The sequence below is a fragment of the Arvicola amphibius genome, chromosome 2 (assembly GCF_903992535.2).
Source record: "Arvicola amphibius chromosome 2, mArvAmp1.2, whole genome shotgun sequence".
Classification (NCBI taxonomy): Eukaryota; Metazoa; Chordata; class Mammalia; order Rodentia; family Cricetidae; genus Arvicola; species Arvicola amphibius.
Window position 1 is genome coordinate 180,870,942 of NC_052048.2, and position 17,952 is coordinate 180,888,893.

The following is a 17,952-nucleotide window of genomic DNA, read 5'->3' on the forward strand; positions in this document are numbered from 1 at the left end:
CCAATGTGGGTGGTTTTCTGCATGTTGCCATAATCCTCCCATCCTTTGCTTTTAAATTCTGAATAAATTTCCATCGAGAATAAATTTCCATTGGGGAGGAAAATATTGCAGATCTGGGGACAACTAGACAGTTGGTCATATATTGAGGAGGTAAAATCTGCTCCTGAACCGAAGCTGGCCCCCGGCCAGAAACACTGCATAACACATACATGTTCACCTGGCAAGGAAGGCCCGAGAGGCAGTTTAAGCTGTTCTGTTGAATGGTTTCCTATAGAAGACTAAAGTTTCTAGTAGACATTCACATGGACACATGGCGATGGTAGGAGATAGGTATCTGTCAGCCGCCAGCGTGTGGTAGGAGTAGTGTCTGGAGCTCTGGCACTTGATGAAACGTCCTTGGGATGAGCTGTGGCACAGATGACAAAAGTGGGGGCCTAAGAAGTTTGCAAAATGAGGAGTAACTGTCAGAGCAGACAGAGACGTAACAACCAATGAGACAGGAAAATCAGAAGAATGTAATGTGGGAGCCAAGAACAAGCCAAGGGAGGAGCCCGGTGCTGCTGTGAGGTCTAACCAGAGCATGGACAGGGTAGTGTCTTTTCCAAGGTGGGTCTCTGATGACCATCCCAAGAGCTGTTCCTATAGGGCATTAGGGTGCAAACCAGAATGGCATGGGTGAGAAAGAAAAATGTAGGGGTAGAAATTATAAATATGGGCTAGGCATTTAGTTATAATTAGTGCCACTACAGAGGGGAACAGCAATATGGTAGTAGCTAGAGAACTGAGGTCACATGGAAGTTTGTTTTATTTGGTGTCATTTACAAAGAGGAATACATGCATATCTGTATTTGCAAAGCATTTGGTAGAGAGAGAAGATTGTTAGTACATAAAACATAGGGAGACTAGGAAGTTGTGTTGGGGACAGGTAACTAAGGGTGGGATCTCTTCTGCAGTAGAGTGGTTGGTTTTAGACAGAAATGACTAATAAGAATAGTTTCATTCACTGTGGACTCTTATGGATAGGAATTCGATTATTTATCTGTATTTTTTATTTCCAAGGAAACCTGTTTTACCATCTACTATTTATTACATTTATTAATTGTGCAGGGTAGTATGCACATGTGCACATACAATGATACTCACATGATGTAGGTATATCTTCTATCTATGTGATGATTTCATTGGTTAATTAATAAAGAAACTGCTTGGCCTAATAGGTTAGAACATAGGTGGGTGGAGTAGACAGAACAGGAAGAAGGAAGTGAGGTAGATGGCTCAGACAATTGCCCCGCCTCTCCTCTCTGGGGCAGACCACCATGCCTCTTCTCAGGGAGAGAGTCGCGATGAAGCTAGCCACCAGGTCAGACGTGCTGGATCTTTCCCGGTAAGACACCATTTGTGGTGTTACACAGATTATTAGATATGGGTTAGTCAAGATGTGAGAAAGAGGCTGGAATTAATGGGCCAGGCAGTGTTTAAAAGAATACAATTTGTGTGTGGTTATTTCGGGTGAAAAGCTAACCATGCGGGAGCCAGGCAGGATGAAAAGCACGCCCATAGCTCAGCACTACACTCACATCGAGCTCAGAGGACAGCTTATGGGAATCAGTTATTTCCTTCCACTGTGTGGGTGCCCAAGCTGGAACTCAGGCATGCTGGCTAGTTTTGTGTCAATTTGACACAAGCTAAAGTCATGTGAAAGGAAGAAACCTCAATTAAAAAATATTGGTAGCCATGCGTGATGGTGTATACCTTTAGTTCCAGCACAGAGACAGGTGGATCTCTGTGAGTTTAAGGCCAGTCTGTTCTACAAAGCAAGTTCCAGGACAGCCAGGTCTGTTACACAGAGAAACCCTGTTTTAGGAGGGTTGGGGGGGGGGCTGGGGAGGGGAGAGCATGCCTCTATAAGATCTGGACTTGTAGGGCATTTTCTTAATTAGTGATTGATGGTGGAAGACCCATCCAATCGTGGGTGGTACCATTCCTGGGCTGGTGGTCCTGTATTCTATAAGAAAGCAGGCTGAGCAAAACTTGAGGAGTAAGCCAGTAAGAAGGACCCCCTCCATGGCCTCTGCTTTAGTTCCTGTCCTGGCTTCCTTTACGATGGACTATGATGTGGAAGTGTAGGTCAAATGAACCCTTTCCACCCTAACTTACTTTTTCGTCGTGGTGTTTCACCACAGCAATAGAAACCCTGACTAAGACATCAGGTCATCAGGCTTGGCAGCAAACAGTTTACCTATTGAGCCCATGTGCTGTTTCTTTCAGAACACAGCCATTGCTTTAGGTTCTTGACCTATAGTACTTCTAAAAATGATCTTGATTCTTTTGTCTAAGAGACTGAACCACTTTGGAAATACACACACACACACACACACACACACACTTAATATACAGTCAACGTCTCCAGAATGATGTCCACTTCTTGTTTCCAACTATCAGATTATTGCACACAAGATTGTCTAGGGGTGATGTACATGGCTGCTGAATTATGGGTCTAACTTGAATTCATCTCTGGGTTGGGAAAAGCAAATCAGTAAAGCTTTGATAGCAAATAAGGAGAAACTCATCCGTCTTTATGCTTGTTTTATAGCAATTCATGGTCATGTGTGTACATTCTCCACACACAGCCCCATGCTGTGTGTTTCTGTGACTTAATCGGGTTTTTCAAGTTTAGGAAAAAAAATGTGTTTTCTTCTTGTGTGACTCTGAAGATGCAAAGTGTCCTTACTTCCTCTCTTCTAGTCTGTTGCTATCCCCCAGATTGGCACCTGCTGAGGAGTAATTAGGGCAGTCCTAATTTGGACAACCAAATCCTGATTACAGTGAGAGGAAAAACAGGAAATGTTCTAGTTTTGCTGCCAGCAAATGACTGACTTAAATAGAAAGCCATGTACAATTCAAATGATCCAAAATGATATAACACTAGGAAGGGAAAGAGGAAGGAAGCAGGGAAGCTGCAATCTGACTTTCTCCCACATGAGTCTCAGCAGATCTCTTACAGAAGCTGTCACATCCCCAAGCTCACAATGCCCTCTGCTGAGAATTAGTTGTCTTCTGAGTCTGTCAGGAGAGCCTGAGCAGAGCTGTAAATTTAAAGACCTGGGGATAGGTCAGGCATCTCGCCTGGGTGAGCATAACGCTCTGGAGAGAAAGACTGCTCTGGAATGATGTCATGGTACATGCTTGGGATACAGATGTTCCCTAAAAGGGAAATGAGAGCTCGAAGTGTTTTGCTTAATTAGTCATACCCGTTGGAGCTTCAAGGAAACTCAGTTGTGAGGTCTGAAATGTACCGTTTTCCCAATCAGTAGTCTGTCTATTACTCCGTCACCTCTAAGCCTCATGCTTCTCTCCCCATGCTTGCCCTCTTTGCCCTGAAATTCAACCAGCAGTTCCATCTGTCCCCAAAGAGTCATTTAATGCTTGAAAGTCACAATTTTCTAAAGTTCCTTTTCATTTTAATTTGGTATCACTTCATTAATATTTTCCAGGGGCTGGTAGAGCACGCATGCATACACACACACACACACACACACACACACACACACACACATCTTTTGGACCTGGTAGAGAATACAAGTAAACCTCTGCTATATGCTTGGAGACTCCATTAATATCAGAGACAGCATACTTTTGGGGGTTATAACCAGTTGGGAGCTCACCTTTCAGCCATGCACTATGTCTTCCTAAAGGAACTGGAACTTATGCTTAAGCGTGAAGACATACTTGCAAGTTGAGCATGAGGCTCAGTGGAATTGCTGTAGAGCACTTGACTGCATTCAAAGGGCTCTGGATTTTATTTCAGAGTAGTAAGGGGGGCACACTTGATAAAATGTGATGGCAAGAAACGGGTCTAACTCAGGTCCGATGCCTTGTTGATCCTGCGGCATGTTTGTTGGATAAATGAGGAAGCTTCTGCTGAGCTGGTTGCGAATGTCCCGCAGTGCAGCAGAAGGGATAGATGGATGCATTGGCGGAAGTGAGAAAACAGACACAAGGGCAGGATGTGCGGATAGGTAGGAAAGGGAAGTTCTGAAATTTTCCTATTTGGAGTCAAACAGAACTAAATGACTAGTACGGGTTGACGGGGACGACATGGTCCAAGTGCAGCTACGGAAGGTCGTGTTGTGTTAACTGGCAGAAACTGGACATTCATGGATGCCTGCAGACTCAGGAAATACATTTCAATACCCTTGTATAACCAGAAGCACCTTTTATGCATGACCAAGAACACAATTGAGCTTGTCTTGAACATTGGCCAAACTAATAAACTGTAAGCATGAGAGAAATCAAAGTCACGCGCCAGAGGAGCCCTCTCAGAGACCCGGCCGGCTCTAACTCTCCTCTCCCTAGGACGACTGTTTTTCTCTCTCAGAGACCCGGCCGGCTCTAGCTCTCCTCTCCCTAGGATGACTGCTTTTCTCTCTCAGAGACCCGGCCGGCTCTAGCTCTCCTCTCCCTAGGACGACTGTTTTTCTCCCACCTTCTTGGTTCACTCAGCATTGACCTTGGTGTTTTAATTACTTCTCAGTTGCTGTGATAAAATATCATAACGAAAACAGCTTATAAAAGACAGCATTTAAATGTGCTTACAGTTCCAAAGTATTAGCACCCATGATAGCCGGAACAAAGGCATGATAGTAGCAGCAGCTGGCATCTCACACCTCAACACAAGCAGTTGGCAGAGAAGGTACACGGAGAATGGCATGCCTCTTTTAAAACCTCACAGGCCACCCCATGGGACACACCTCCTACAACAAGGCCATAACCCCTAATCCTTACCAAACAGTTCCATCAACTGGAGACCAAGTATTCAAACAAATGAACCTATGGGGAGCATCATCATTTATTTAAAACACCACATATCATTTTATTACATATAAAATATATACAAATGAATGTTAGAAAATATGTAGTATCTACTTCATTAGAAAGCATGAGTCAGATAAGCTTTTGTAATGTGCTTCTGAAGTTGTCCTATGGGCAACTTACATTTCTCTGTGTGTTATTTGACCAGTTGTTGATATGTGTATGCTTTTCTTTTCATAACATTATTCTCCAACTGTGGGCTCACATCAAAGTTGTTAGAAGAAATTTTAAGACACTAGATTTCCCATAGTTGGTCCACTGAGCATTAGGCCTTGGCAATTGTACTTTTAGAAGTGATCACCATGTGTGTTACTGGCTAGAAATCAGTATCTGAACTCTCAGCTTCTAGAAGGAAGTTACCATGGCTTTTTACACGTAATCATCTCTAGAACTTAGCATAACACATCTCCATATCCCAGGCACTCATGGCTGTTGATCAGATGAACCCCTTCACTTTACTCTCCATGCCAGCTGCTCTCATGGCCCCAAACAGTTGTTACAGATGTTGCTCCCTAATAATGTGTCCTGTAAGTTTGGTAGGAAGCAGTGATCCTCGTTTCTCCTGCCTAGTTCCCCTGCCATGATTAGATTCTGCAGTAACCTTGATGCCCAGTAATAAGAACCTGGACTGAGTGGAAATAAATACTCAGTAAAGTGCATAGACACAGTGCAGAGGACTGTATAAGTCATTAGCTTAGCTAGTCACTCACAGGGATTCCATTGAATTGGATTCTCCTTACCTTACCATGAAAAAAAAAAAAAAAAAGAGGTTCAGAAAAGTTAATAATGTGGCAAAGGGCACAGAGTGTAGGAGGCAGAGTGCGTGCATTAGAAGCTAACTGTCTGACTTTAAAGCCCAAGTAAGAATCAAGGGAACTAAAGAAGTAATGAGCAACCTAGACATGTTTCAGGAGGCTTAGAGAAACTACACAGTAATAAGGAGGAGCCATGGGCCTACCTTAGCTCTGCGCCAACAGTCACTGACCAAGGGCAGACTCTCTTACCTCCATGCCCAGGTGTTTCAGCTACCAGATAACTAGCCTACCACCCAGGATTGTTGTATCATGAATGAACATGCCTGAAGAGATGACTCAGTGGACAGAAGCGCTTGATACTCTAGCATAAAGACTTGCATGAGGACCCAACACCCAAGTAAGAAGTCAGGCGTGGCCACACATGCATCTGTAACTCCAGCACTGAGGAAGAGGGGGCAGAGATAGGAAGAGCTCTGGGTCCTGCTATTGGCCTAGATCCAGATTCAATAAGAATCCTTGTCTCTAAGGAATATGAGGGAGAATGAGAGAGAAAGCCTCCATGAGTGTACATAATAGACAGTCATCCTCACAAGCAAAAATGAGCATACACCACACTAAACACCTCCCACAACATACATACACACATAGATTCCACACTTGCATAAACATGTACACACATACATGCATACATAAATAATATACACATATGTGCACACATACAAACATACCACATTCACACATACAGAGACATGTGTTTGTATACATATAAAACACATATATGTAAACATGCATATCACACTAATGCATATGACACATACATACACACAGGTAGTCATGCACAAAACACACATATATGGATACATACATGCATGCCTCACTCATACATGTATACTACAGACATATCACACATATATACACATACATACACATACCATGCTCACATACGTACATGCATGTACACACTAGAAAAAAGCTTTAATACATGTAAAGAACTTAGAACAGTTCCTAGACTTTGATAACTACTAGGTTAACACATTTGCTTATTGCTGCATTCATTGATATCATTGTTAATGTTTGCTGATATCAGAGAAAAGTTACTTTTATGCTTTCTGTTATGTCCATAGTGTTTATACTGCAAATATATCATTCCGTTATTCAATCTGTTACTTTACTTATTCAGCAATTATTGAGGCCCTAATACCAAAGACAGGCAGGAACATATGAGAAGAAAACCACAAGCCAGCCTGTTAAACAAACAGATAAAAAAATTCTCAGCAAAGCACTAGCACATCAAATTCAGCAGCACATTAAGAGGATCATTCCCTGTGGTTGAGTGGGATTCATCCCTGGAATGCAGACACATCAGCATCCACAAATCAATAATGTGATGCATGACACTAGCAGGGTGGAGGACAGAAGCTGTGTGATCACCTCTTTAGATGCAAGGCAAACGTTTGACAAAACTCAGTGGCCTTTCTTGGGGAAATCACAACAAATGTGCTTTGGGGGAAAATCACCTTAGCACAGTTAAAGCTGTACACAGCAAATCCAGTTAACATGACGCACAGTGGGGAAAATGCAGATCTCCTCCTCAGAGATCTGGGTAGGACAAGATGCTGGGCAGAAGGTGGAAGGGAGGGAGGGAAGGAAGGAAAGGAAAGGAAGTAGTAAAATTGTTGCTTTTTTGGCATGATCTGTGGCACTGATAGATGATAAATTCTAAAGCTTCTACCAATATAAACAACCAGGACTAATAAAAATACAGTAAGATTGCAGAGGACAGAAGTCACACCACTTCCTTATACTGAGAGTAAGCATAATGAAAGTAAATCAGGAGGATAGTTCATTTACAAAGACTACAATGAATACTTAGGAATAAATGTAACCAAGGAGATGAAAAAACTATGAGCTGAAGACTATAAATGTGATAGTGTGAATCTAAGAAATGGAAGAAGGCACAAAACAGGAGTGATAATCCATGTTTATAGAAAGATTCATATTGTGAAAATAGCAAAATGTCCATACTACCAAAAGTAATGTACAGATTCAACATAATGCCTTTTGAAATTCCAGTGTGTGTGTGTGTGTGTGTGTGTGTGCACGCTCATGAATTGTTCCTTAGTATATGCAAATGAGGATGTGGGTTCATGCATCCATGCTCATGCATGTAGAACAGGATATCTGTATCTTTGTTTTTCTCCACCTCTTGCCTGGAGACAGGGTCTCTCACCTGAAGCATGCCATTTTGGCTAGCCTGGCGAGCGGCCAAGTTCTTAGAACCCACCTATTTCAGTCCCCCTATCTTGGGGTCCACAGATCCATGCACAGTTATTTTTTTATGCAAGTGCTGGGGGCTCAGGATTAGGCCCTCATGTTGTTTGCAGAACAAGCGTTTTTACCCACTGAGCCATCTCCTTAATCCCTACTATATATTTTTATAGAAATATTTTTAAACATCAAATTCATGTAGAACCACAAAAGTAAAACCCAAAACAGCCAAGACAGTCATGAACTAGAAGAACAAAACTGGCAACATCACACTACCTGATTTCAATCTATGCTACAGTGATAGTAATTAAAATACCACAGTGCCGGCATAAAAACAGACTCATTGACCAGAAGAGTAGAATTGAGAACCCAGAAATGCACTCATGCATGCACAGCTAATTGAGTTTTGACAGAAGTGCCAAGAATTCATATTGGGAGGATGCGACTGTCTTCAGCTGCAGTTGGGGAAAAACATACACAGGAGAGGAGGTGCAGTATCTCACATTACGTACAACCGTGAAGTGCAGGTAGTTAGGCCTTCACGTGAGACCAAAACTACAAAGAGAATACACAGTACAGCTCCGTGGCATTTTTTAGCTTTACCTCCAATATACAGACAGTGAAAGCAGAAAAAAAGAAGATAAACGGGAATACATTTCTAAAGGTCTACACACTGAAATGAAGGAGTGGGGAAGCGAGCTACAATTGTAGTTAGTAGATAGTCGGTAGGAAATTTAGCTCCATACAGACAAACACAACTAATCCCATTAACGGTGGATGAAGAGGGTGAGGATATAACTTGAGTGCATAATTCAGGTTACTTAAGGCCCTGGATTTGCATCCTACAGCACTAACAACAAAAGAAAAGGTAAAAACTACTAAGAAGCTTGAATAGGAATTTTTCCAAAGGAGATGTATACATGGCCAACAGGTATGTTTAGAAAAACTGGACATCACTAATTATTTAATAAGTGCAAATTTTAAAATAACAGAATATCTCCACACAGCTGTCACTAAGGCTGTTACCAAAATGATGAAAATGAATCACTAGTGGGGGTGTTGAGAAAACCTACCACCCAGAGAGTATAATTAGTGTTGACATTGCAGCAAAATTAAAACACGTTCCCTCCAAAAAAAAAAAAAAACTGCAAATAAAATTATATCTAGAGATAGCACTTCTGGGTGTTTACTCCCCAAATTAAAGTTAGCATGCCAAAAAGATGTCTGCAGTCCCTTGTTCACTAAAACACTGTTTACATAGCCAAATTATGGAATCAACCCAAGTGCCCGTCAACATATGAATGGATAAAGAAAATGCGGTGCATATCCACAAAGGGTTTCTGTTTAGCTTTTAAGAAAAATTGTCATTTATGACAACACAGATGAAATAGGAAAAAAAATTACCGTGCTACGTACAATAAGAAAGACACAAAGACATTTCCTCGTGTCTACGGGAAGAGGGTGGAGTGGTGGTTACCAGATGGTTGGAGCGGGAGAAGCTGGAGTAATGGTAAATGGCACAAAGCCTTGATGAGATGGAAAAGCAAGGCATCCCCCATCCTTGTTGAAATGTGTTGTGCAGTGTGGGGAATCTAGTAGACAATTACAACTCAGAGTCATTAAGACTAAGTTTGAAAAGTCCTCAAGAAAATGATTTTTCCTAATGGTGGATATGTTAGTTTGCTTCATGTTATAGTCAGAAATCGTAGTATCACTTTGTACTCTATGAAGGTATACAATGATAATTTTTCAATTTACAATATAAAAGAATTGGTTATGCAGTGGTTTACTGAGGGCCAAACTTAGAGAAATGAATCTGTTAGGCCCGTTCTTGCGATCATGGCTTTTCCATTCTAATGGAAGGAGACAGATAATGATCAAGTGACCGAGAAGAAAAGTGGGCTCCAGTAATAAGAATTATCTAACTGGGAAAACAAGTTTTCTAAGCAAGGAACAGGAAGACCTCCCTGAGGCTGTGATGCTTGCTCTTGGCTGGAAAGGATGAGAAGGGGGAAGACATTCCAGGCAGAGACAGACGCCAGTGTGACAAGATGGGCTAGCAGTAAGCCAGCAGTCAGTCCCAGGTCTTCTCTGACTGTACAGTAGAATGGTGTGAGCAGTTTTCCTCCCAGTCCAGGCCCAGCTTCTGACTGTGAGCCTGATAGATATATTTAAATGTTTTTCAGGTATTTTAATATATAGCCAGGTTTAAGAGCCCTTGATAAAGTATCTTAAAACCAGAGATTTGGATTTTATCCTGAGTTCAATGAGAGGACATGGGAAGTTTAAAAGGGGGCTACATGTCTGTCTTTCTATAAACATCTGAAGGATATTCAAACATAGAATGTATTTGAATATGAACATTGACATCTGAAGCACATTTCACATTAATTTTTGCTCCACTGTCTAAGCTACAGTGTAATTCTTTTTCTTAAAACGTCAGTCAGTTATTAACAGTATCATGCAAACTTACCACTTTGAAGATTATTATTAAATTATCTTCAACAGTTTCCTTTGGCAAACACTCAAACCCTAGCCCCCCTAGAGTCCTCTTAACTGTTTCCATGGACTGTATGCAATGTCACCACATACTTCTTAGGTTGTGTCTCCTGGGAAGAAGTAGGCACTCTGTATCAGTTATATTTATGTCAACTTGACGCAAGCTGGAGTTATCTGAGTACAGCCTCAATCGAGAAAATGCTCCCATAAGATCCAGCTGTAAGCTAGCCCGTAGGACATTTTCTTAATTAGTGACTGACGTAGGAGGAACCAGCCCTTTGTGGGTGAGGCCACCCCGAGGCTGGTGGTCTTGGGTTCAATAAGAAAGACTGAACAAACTCTGGGAAGTAAGACAAGTAAACAGCACTCCTCCATGGCCTCAGCATCAGCTCATGCTTGGTTTTTGCTCTGCTTGAGTTCCTGTCCACGTGGCTTTTGATGATGGACCATGATGTGGAACTGTGAGTGAAATAAACCCCGTCCTTCCCATCTTGCTCTGGTCATGGCGATTCATCACAGAGTAGTAACTTTCCTAAGACACCGCCACCCACAGCTCTGGGACGAGCTTGAAGACCTACTGATATTTCTCTCTTCTTACGACTATGGTCTAGCCTTATTATGATTACATTTATTACCATTATTATCTTCCTCCCAATCTCCTTTTCTTCTCCCTCTTCTAGTTTTCTCCTTCTCTACTTTCAGTTAATTGTATTTTTCTTTGCCACTTTCATGTGCATATGTAGTGCACACTGATAACTTATCCCCCTACCCTCTTCCATCCCTATCCACTCCCCCACCCCCAAAATTTCTTGCTCACATTCCTGTTTGTCTGTTTTGTTTGGCGATCCACTGAGTTTAACCAGGCCTGTGTTACCATGGACTTGGAGCTATCCAGTGGACCCCGGCAGGCTCAATAGTAGATACTCAGCAGACAACAGTGACTTCCACTCACAGAATCTGTCAGTAACCAATATTTTAGAACCGTTGGTTTTCTTCTGCAGCGTGATGCTAACTCTTCCTGTATCCCTAACTATCTTTATCATTTGGTTGATGCATGCTCAAGCATTGCTGGTCTATAAACGGGACTAACACGGCAGCTTCATTTTAGCTAACCTGTCCTTGGTTCATTTGTCTAACTTGGCTTCTAGCTTTTGAAGTGTCTGGAAGATTCAGTCTGGGAAAGTAAGCATCATGCCCTGGCTGTCACAAAACAGTTGAATCCAATTAGCCCCACCTGCCCCTGGTTGTTTACCTAATGAAAGCCCCAGAACCCCAGCTGTGTCTAGGGACTGTGCACACTTGCACTTCCTAATTGTTTCAGTGAGCAAGAAACATGTGTTTGAGCCAGTTGACATCAGCAGATGTTTTCTGATGAAATCCACTCAGCCATGTCTAGAGGGGAGACTCTTCTCATGGCACCCCATCACCTGTTTGAAGAGACACACCTATTTTCCTCTCCCCTGGGAAGGGCACAAATAGTTATGCAGATGGATCTGTCCATTGCCCATCAAACTGAATTAATTGGTAGATTATGGTTCTAGTTGGAATGATCAACCTCATTCCCCTTAGCAGAATACTTGTTGGGAATGCTGGGGTCCTTTTTTAAAGCTGTTTAGATATGTCCTGGAATTTTATAGCCCACCTGATTTGCTTCGTTACTAAATGAAAAAATAATAAAGACAGTTGCATTTAAATGAAAAATTTCCTTTAGGGTAATTATTTCCTACAGGATGTCAGTATTTCAGGTTAGGTATTCAGAATTGCTCTTTTGGCTTTATCTTTATTCCAGTATGAATTAATATATTGTCTTTTGAGAGCAGTATATTAACAATTAGATTAATTAAGATTACTGTTCCTTAATAAAATGATACCAGGTAGTAGTATATTATTGAACTTTTAAAAGCAGTGTTTTTTAAGTAAATAATCTGGGTACCTTTAACACAATGAGTATCTTAGATATTGTTTCTTTTTGTTCCATGGAGTACTAAAATAAAAGATTGTAGCAACAACTATCCAAAATGTATAATACCCTCTTACAGGTGTGGATACAACCACTTTCCTTGGACAGGCTCAGGATTTAAGAATTGGAAAAGTGAGTCTGGCTTGGGCTTCTAACTCTGCAAAGTAGCATTTCACCTATAATGGGTCTCTAAAGGGAACTGAACTACTCAACCAAGGTTCCTTATAGCTATGACATTGAAATTTACTTTGCAAATAATTTACCCACATTACAAAATATTATTCTTTAATTCTGAAGACCATTAAAAGTGACAACCTTTAAATGACCTCTAGGACCTAAAAAGACAACTGGTGAGCAGGTGGGGTCCACAGGCCAACGTCTCCGTAGAGAACTGGTGAGCAGGTGGGGTCCACAGGCCAGCTTCTCCGTAGAGAATGAAATACTGAGAGGTAGGCGATCCATACAAAAGCGAAGGTTTTGCTTTGTGTCTTTTCCAAGGAGAGAAATCCTTATATGTCGTGGTCAACAAACTCACAGAGAAAGCAAGGTTTTGAAGAGGCTTTCCACATAATAGACCACCTAGAAGGAAGTGGGGTGCAGGGCAAGGCTTGTCAACAATTGCTCCTTGGTTCATTTTTTTTCTGTGTGAGGACTTTGCTTCTGTTGAGTTTTTAGAAGAGGCACATATGTTCGCTATTCACGGCTTCTGATCCTAGTGATTTAAAGAGGCATGGAGTAAATCTGTGCTTTGGCTGAAACCACTGACTTAGTGACTGGTCTGAGTTAAGTACGGGGAAAAGAAACCCACTAAAATGGCCTCAGATTAATGAGTTACCTAGACTAGTGCAAGAAGTCTTTTTATCTCCTGTTCAGTTTTTATATTTTCATACATGTCGTGCTAGGTGCTAAGAAAACTGACAAGCAGTTAAGTACCCTCGAAACACTCACTCCGTTTGTGATCCTCGTTTGTTTGTTTGTTTGTTTGTTTGTTTGTTTAAGAAAAAGCGGCAGTGAGAGGAGAGATATTAATAACCCTGGCATGAGAAATTTAAAGATTCCATCCCCCACATGGTGCTCCCCCCGCCCCCAGGTTCTGATTTGTTTAGTCTTAGATATGCCCTGGGCATCCTGGGTTTTTTGTTTGTTTGTTTTGTGTGTTTTGTTGTTGTTGTTGTTGTTGTTGTTGTTTAAGAGCTCCCCTAAGTGATTCTAGTGCACAGTCAAGACCAAAACCTCTCCCATAAGGACAGCAGGACACAAAAAGATGCACATAGTAATAGCAAGGATAGAACCAAAGTAACCTTTAATGAGTAAAACCATGCAAACAAGATATGATAGTGTAAAGAAAAGGAGACAGTACCTTCCACTTTGGAACTATCCTTCTGGATAGGATGTCTAGCCAGCATGCCAGCCTGTGGAGGGGAGTGGCCTGGAGTAGTGAGCAGGGACAAAGGAGGTAGCACAGAACAGGTAGATGTTCACACACTGCTGTCTGGTTCTGAAGAGGGGACTAGCATTGTATTTTAATTTACAGAGATGACCCTCCTGCCATGATAAGAACAACTAATGATCTCATAACTCCAGGCAAGATGCCAAGTTACTGAGTCATTGCCAAGTTCACATGAGAAATGATTAGGGCTTAAATGCCAATTAATGGCAATGAATCTAGACAGGAAATGACTATTCATAAGATATTAAAAACATGGAATTAACAGGATGTGGTCACTGTTGATGATTAAGAAGACTATTCTTGATTGGAATTACAGGATGACTAGAATAGGGGATGCCAGGTGTCTAACGAGAAGAGAGAAATGGAAATTACTGAATTCTTTTTAATTCATTTGCTTTGAAACAAAGCAAACTGTCAACTAAGAATTCTCTAGTTAACCTTTCAAATGTAGAAACCAGAGTGAGAAGTAATGGAACAATCACCAGTCTGTGCAGAAGACAAGCTTGCCCAAGTGAGGAATGCATTGGCCTGAATGACTCAGCATGTAAGGAGTGGGCACAGGAAAGGAACTATTACTTTGGCTTCCTAGTAGGTTCTGGTCACACTAATAGAACCAGGAGGGAATGGTAAAAAGAATAAGCAGATGTAGAAGAGAAAAGGGAAATAAAACATTAGAAACTTCAGAATAGTCAAAGAGCCTCAAGATTTAAGACATGCCAATAGGGTAGGTCAATACGGGAATGCTGGTTTGAGAAATCTACAAGATAGATATTTTAAATGGCCATTAAATCAAGTATGGATAATGTTGGCTTAAGACTAAATTTTAACTACCTGTCAAAAATGTGGAGAGAATAGATTTAGGAAGCCCTTTTCCTGTTAACATTTACAAAATTGTTAAAAAATCTTTAGCTTTAGAAGTATTTCTAAATGGTAATCAAACTCAAAAAGAAACTAAGTCTCCATATTTCCTAAATGGAAAAGGAATTAAAAGCCACAGGAACAAGCAAAGACTGATGCTGAGAGGACCACATTGGTATCAGACTACAGGTAGAGGCAAAAAAAGAAAAAGATGATACTTCCTGCAACACACAAAGATGGAGATTTAATCTGTGCAGAAGTTATACAAGGGCTGGGCCCATTCATGGGTGCAGCCAGGATGCTCTGGCCAATCATTCGATGGAAAGCTTTTAAAGAGAGAGAAGAACTTTGAAAGAGAGGAATTCTGGGTCAGGAAGAAAATCGTGTATGCATTATTTAGAAAACTAGCAGACTAGGGAATTGTGTCATGGAGAGACGTGAAATATAGGAAGAAAGAGCAAGAATGGCCTGGGATGCCCGCGAGCCTAAGTAGAGAGATAACGAGAAATGAAGGAAGGTAAAACGTATCTGAATATGCTGCTGAAGACAGAAACTCAAGTGTGCAATATGTGCTCTCTATTCTCAGACATAAAGGATATAGAGATGAGCAATGAGGATCTATAAGACAAATGTTTTAAATGGCCACTAAGTTAAATATGGAGAGAAAGCAGATCAGAGACACATTTTCATATTACCAAAGACTATTCAGGGCTTCTCTGCAATGGGATTTTAGAAATCTGAGGTAGTATCATGCTGTATGATGCTGTCGTAAGTTTATATCTCTGACCACAGTTTTTATCTGAAAACCTCTGCTTGAGGTGAGCTAGAAAAATCCCAGCCATCACCCCTAGTTCTGCTAAGCTGTCTTCTTTAAAAAGAACAGGGAAGTATTGTTGCAATAGGAAACTGAAGGGTCAGGCTGCAACGAGTCAGGGTTTGTGAGCCTCATCTTTTCTTGTCTATCACATGAATTGTCTGTTGGGTCAAAGCACCTTTCCTGTAGGTTCGTATGCACCATTTATATTTATCTGAAGATGTGTGCTGTATCTCAGTATGATTCTTAGCACTGAAAGATATCCCTGCCGGTGATGAGAGAAGACTCCAGAGATTGGAGACTTAATCATCATCAGAAGAGTGTCCAGCTCATGAACATTCCATAAGTAAATGTCACTTCTGTCAGGAAGGACTGCTAAGGAGAATTTTTAGACCCTTAAAATCAGCTATGGTAGCAGAAATGTTGAGTAGAAAGAGAGTCTTTTTAATTAAGTTGAAATTGAACATTTAAGGTGACTTTTCAGGAACGTTCTGGGAAGGGCAGAATTAATAGTGAGCCCATGGGCCCTATTAAAGGACTAGAAGCCTGTCAACTCTAGGTCAGTAGCCAAAGCCCAGTAGAGTTAGCTATAATCAAAGGTTTTCCCTGCCTGACATTTGGGGCACAGACTTTCTTTATGATAGTAGGTTTGCTTTGAATAGAGGGATGTTTGTCCATCATTCAAAAGCTACCTTCACATAGAACTAATTGGTAGCATAAACTAAAAAAGTCAGAGAACAGTATATTATAACACTTATGTCACCTTTCAGATACCACTGTTTGTCATTTAAACAGCATTTTAAAAATATGATTGTCCTACTTTTTATTTTCTGAGTATTTATTGAAAGTTCCAACCCAAACTTTCCATACATTTGTGTTCAACATAAGATATTAGCAATTATAAGATTGTCAACCAGTATTATCAGCTTATGATTATTCAACAGTTGGAAACTGAAACCTGGGGTGTCGTTTCCCAGCAATGCCTACACAGGTGATGGACTGTGTGAAGAAGAGGTGGCCATACCGTCTTTTTCTACAGCAAAGCAGAAGAAAACACTCACTGATATCCATTTCTCTGTGGCCATTTCCAGGGGCATTGTCCAGTCAGAAGAGAAACTTGTCATCAGTGCATCTTGGGCGAAAGATGACGACATCAGCCGGCTCTTGAAGTCACTGCCAAACTGGACCAACATGGCTCAGCCCAAACAGTTGAGGCCCAAGAGGGAAGAAGAAGAAGACTTCATAAGGTAAATGTCTACTTTCTAAACTATGTTAGATAGAGGGAGGAAAACCCATGCGCTCAGCAAATCCTTTCTCAAATGAAGCGGTGCTGATTCTAAAGATCAAGCAGCAGTTGGCTGAACTTTAAAAAGCTGTTTTCCTTTCTCATGCGAGTGTACCTTGGGCTCAGATGTCAGCAAGAAGTTGTGAACCCAACCAAAGCATTGCCAAGTTGGGCTAACACGCCTCAACTTATGGACAGGTACAAATACAGTCATTTGTCCATTCATTCATTCTGCAAAGCTCTTCTGACTCTGCCCCTTGACAAACTGATGGTAAGATAAAGTTCAGCTCAGAGTATGTCAAGCACTGCAAGCATGTTCTGTAATTCCCATGTTCATTCACACATACTGTATTGTCCCTGCTGTTTCCATTTGTTTTGACAAAAGTAAGGTCTCTCTTTTAACTTTATCACTAAGCATTTGTCTTTGTGCATTTTATTGACTTAACCCATGGAATCTGATGAAGCTGGACGTTTTCCTACATCTGCCTTGCAAGAGTAAACTGTTCTCACTTAGGTTATCATTGAGCTGTGTACAGTAGATAAATGATGGCAGCAGTGCTTTAGCGTGTTAAACTTGGGTTCGTTCTTCTTATCCCTGTATCTAAGCGAAAAATCAGATGGTACAATAAAAGAAACACAGTTTTACAAAGCGAAGACCAAGAGCTGGGAAAGTACGGCTTATCTGGAATCCCAGCACTCAGGAGATAGAGGCAGGAAGGTCAGGAGTCCCGTTACCTTTCACCATACAGAGATTTCCAAGCTGGCCTGGACATATGAGACCCAGAGTCTCACTCACACACACACACACACACACACACACACACACACACACACAGAATAAGCAGCAAATACCAAAAATAAAATTAAATAATTTTTAAAAGTTAAGGACCATGATCTTATTTTCAGTTTCTGATGAAGCAGTAGCTCATCTCTGTCCAAATGTAGACTGAAACTGTAGACAATGTGGCTTCAATGACAATGTCCCCGATATACTAGGTATTTGAATACTTGGTCCCCAGTTAGTGGCATTGTTTGGGGTTTGGGAGGTATAGCCTAGGGGCAGGCTTTAAGAGCTCATAGGTTTGTCTCACTTCCAGTTCATTCTCTCAGCTTTGTGTTTGCGGTTGAAGATGTGATCTCTAAGCTTCCTATAACTGCCCTCTGCTGCCATGCTTCTCCCGCCATTATGAA

General features: G+C 41.2%; 1 protein-coding gene across 1 annotated transcript in view; it reads left to right on the forward strand.

Moving 5' to 3' along the window:
* The window catches only part of Exoc4 (exocyst complex component 4), a 722,780-nt gene that overhangs the window by 556,635 nt on the left and 148,193 nt on the right, over nt 1–17,952 (forward strand). The window contains exon 13 of the mRNA XM_038318719.1: nt 16,568–16,723. Within this exon, the coding sequence (XP_038174647.1) occupies nt 16,568–16,723 (156 nt within the window). The remainder of the gene's footprint in view (nt 1–16,567; nt 16,724–17,952) is intronic.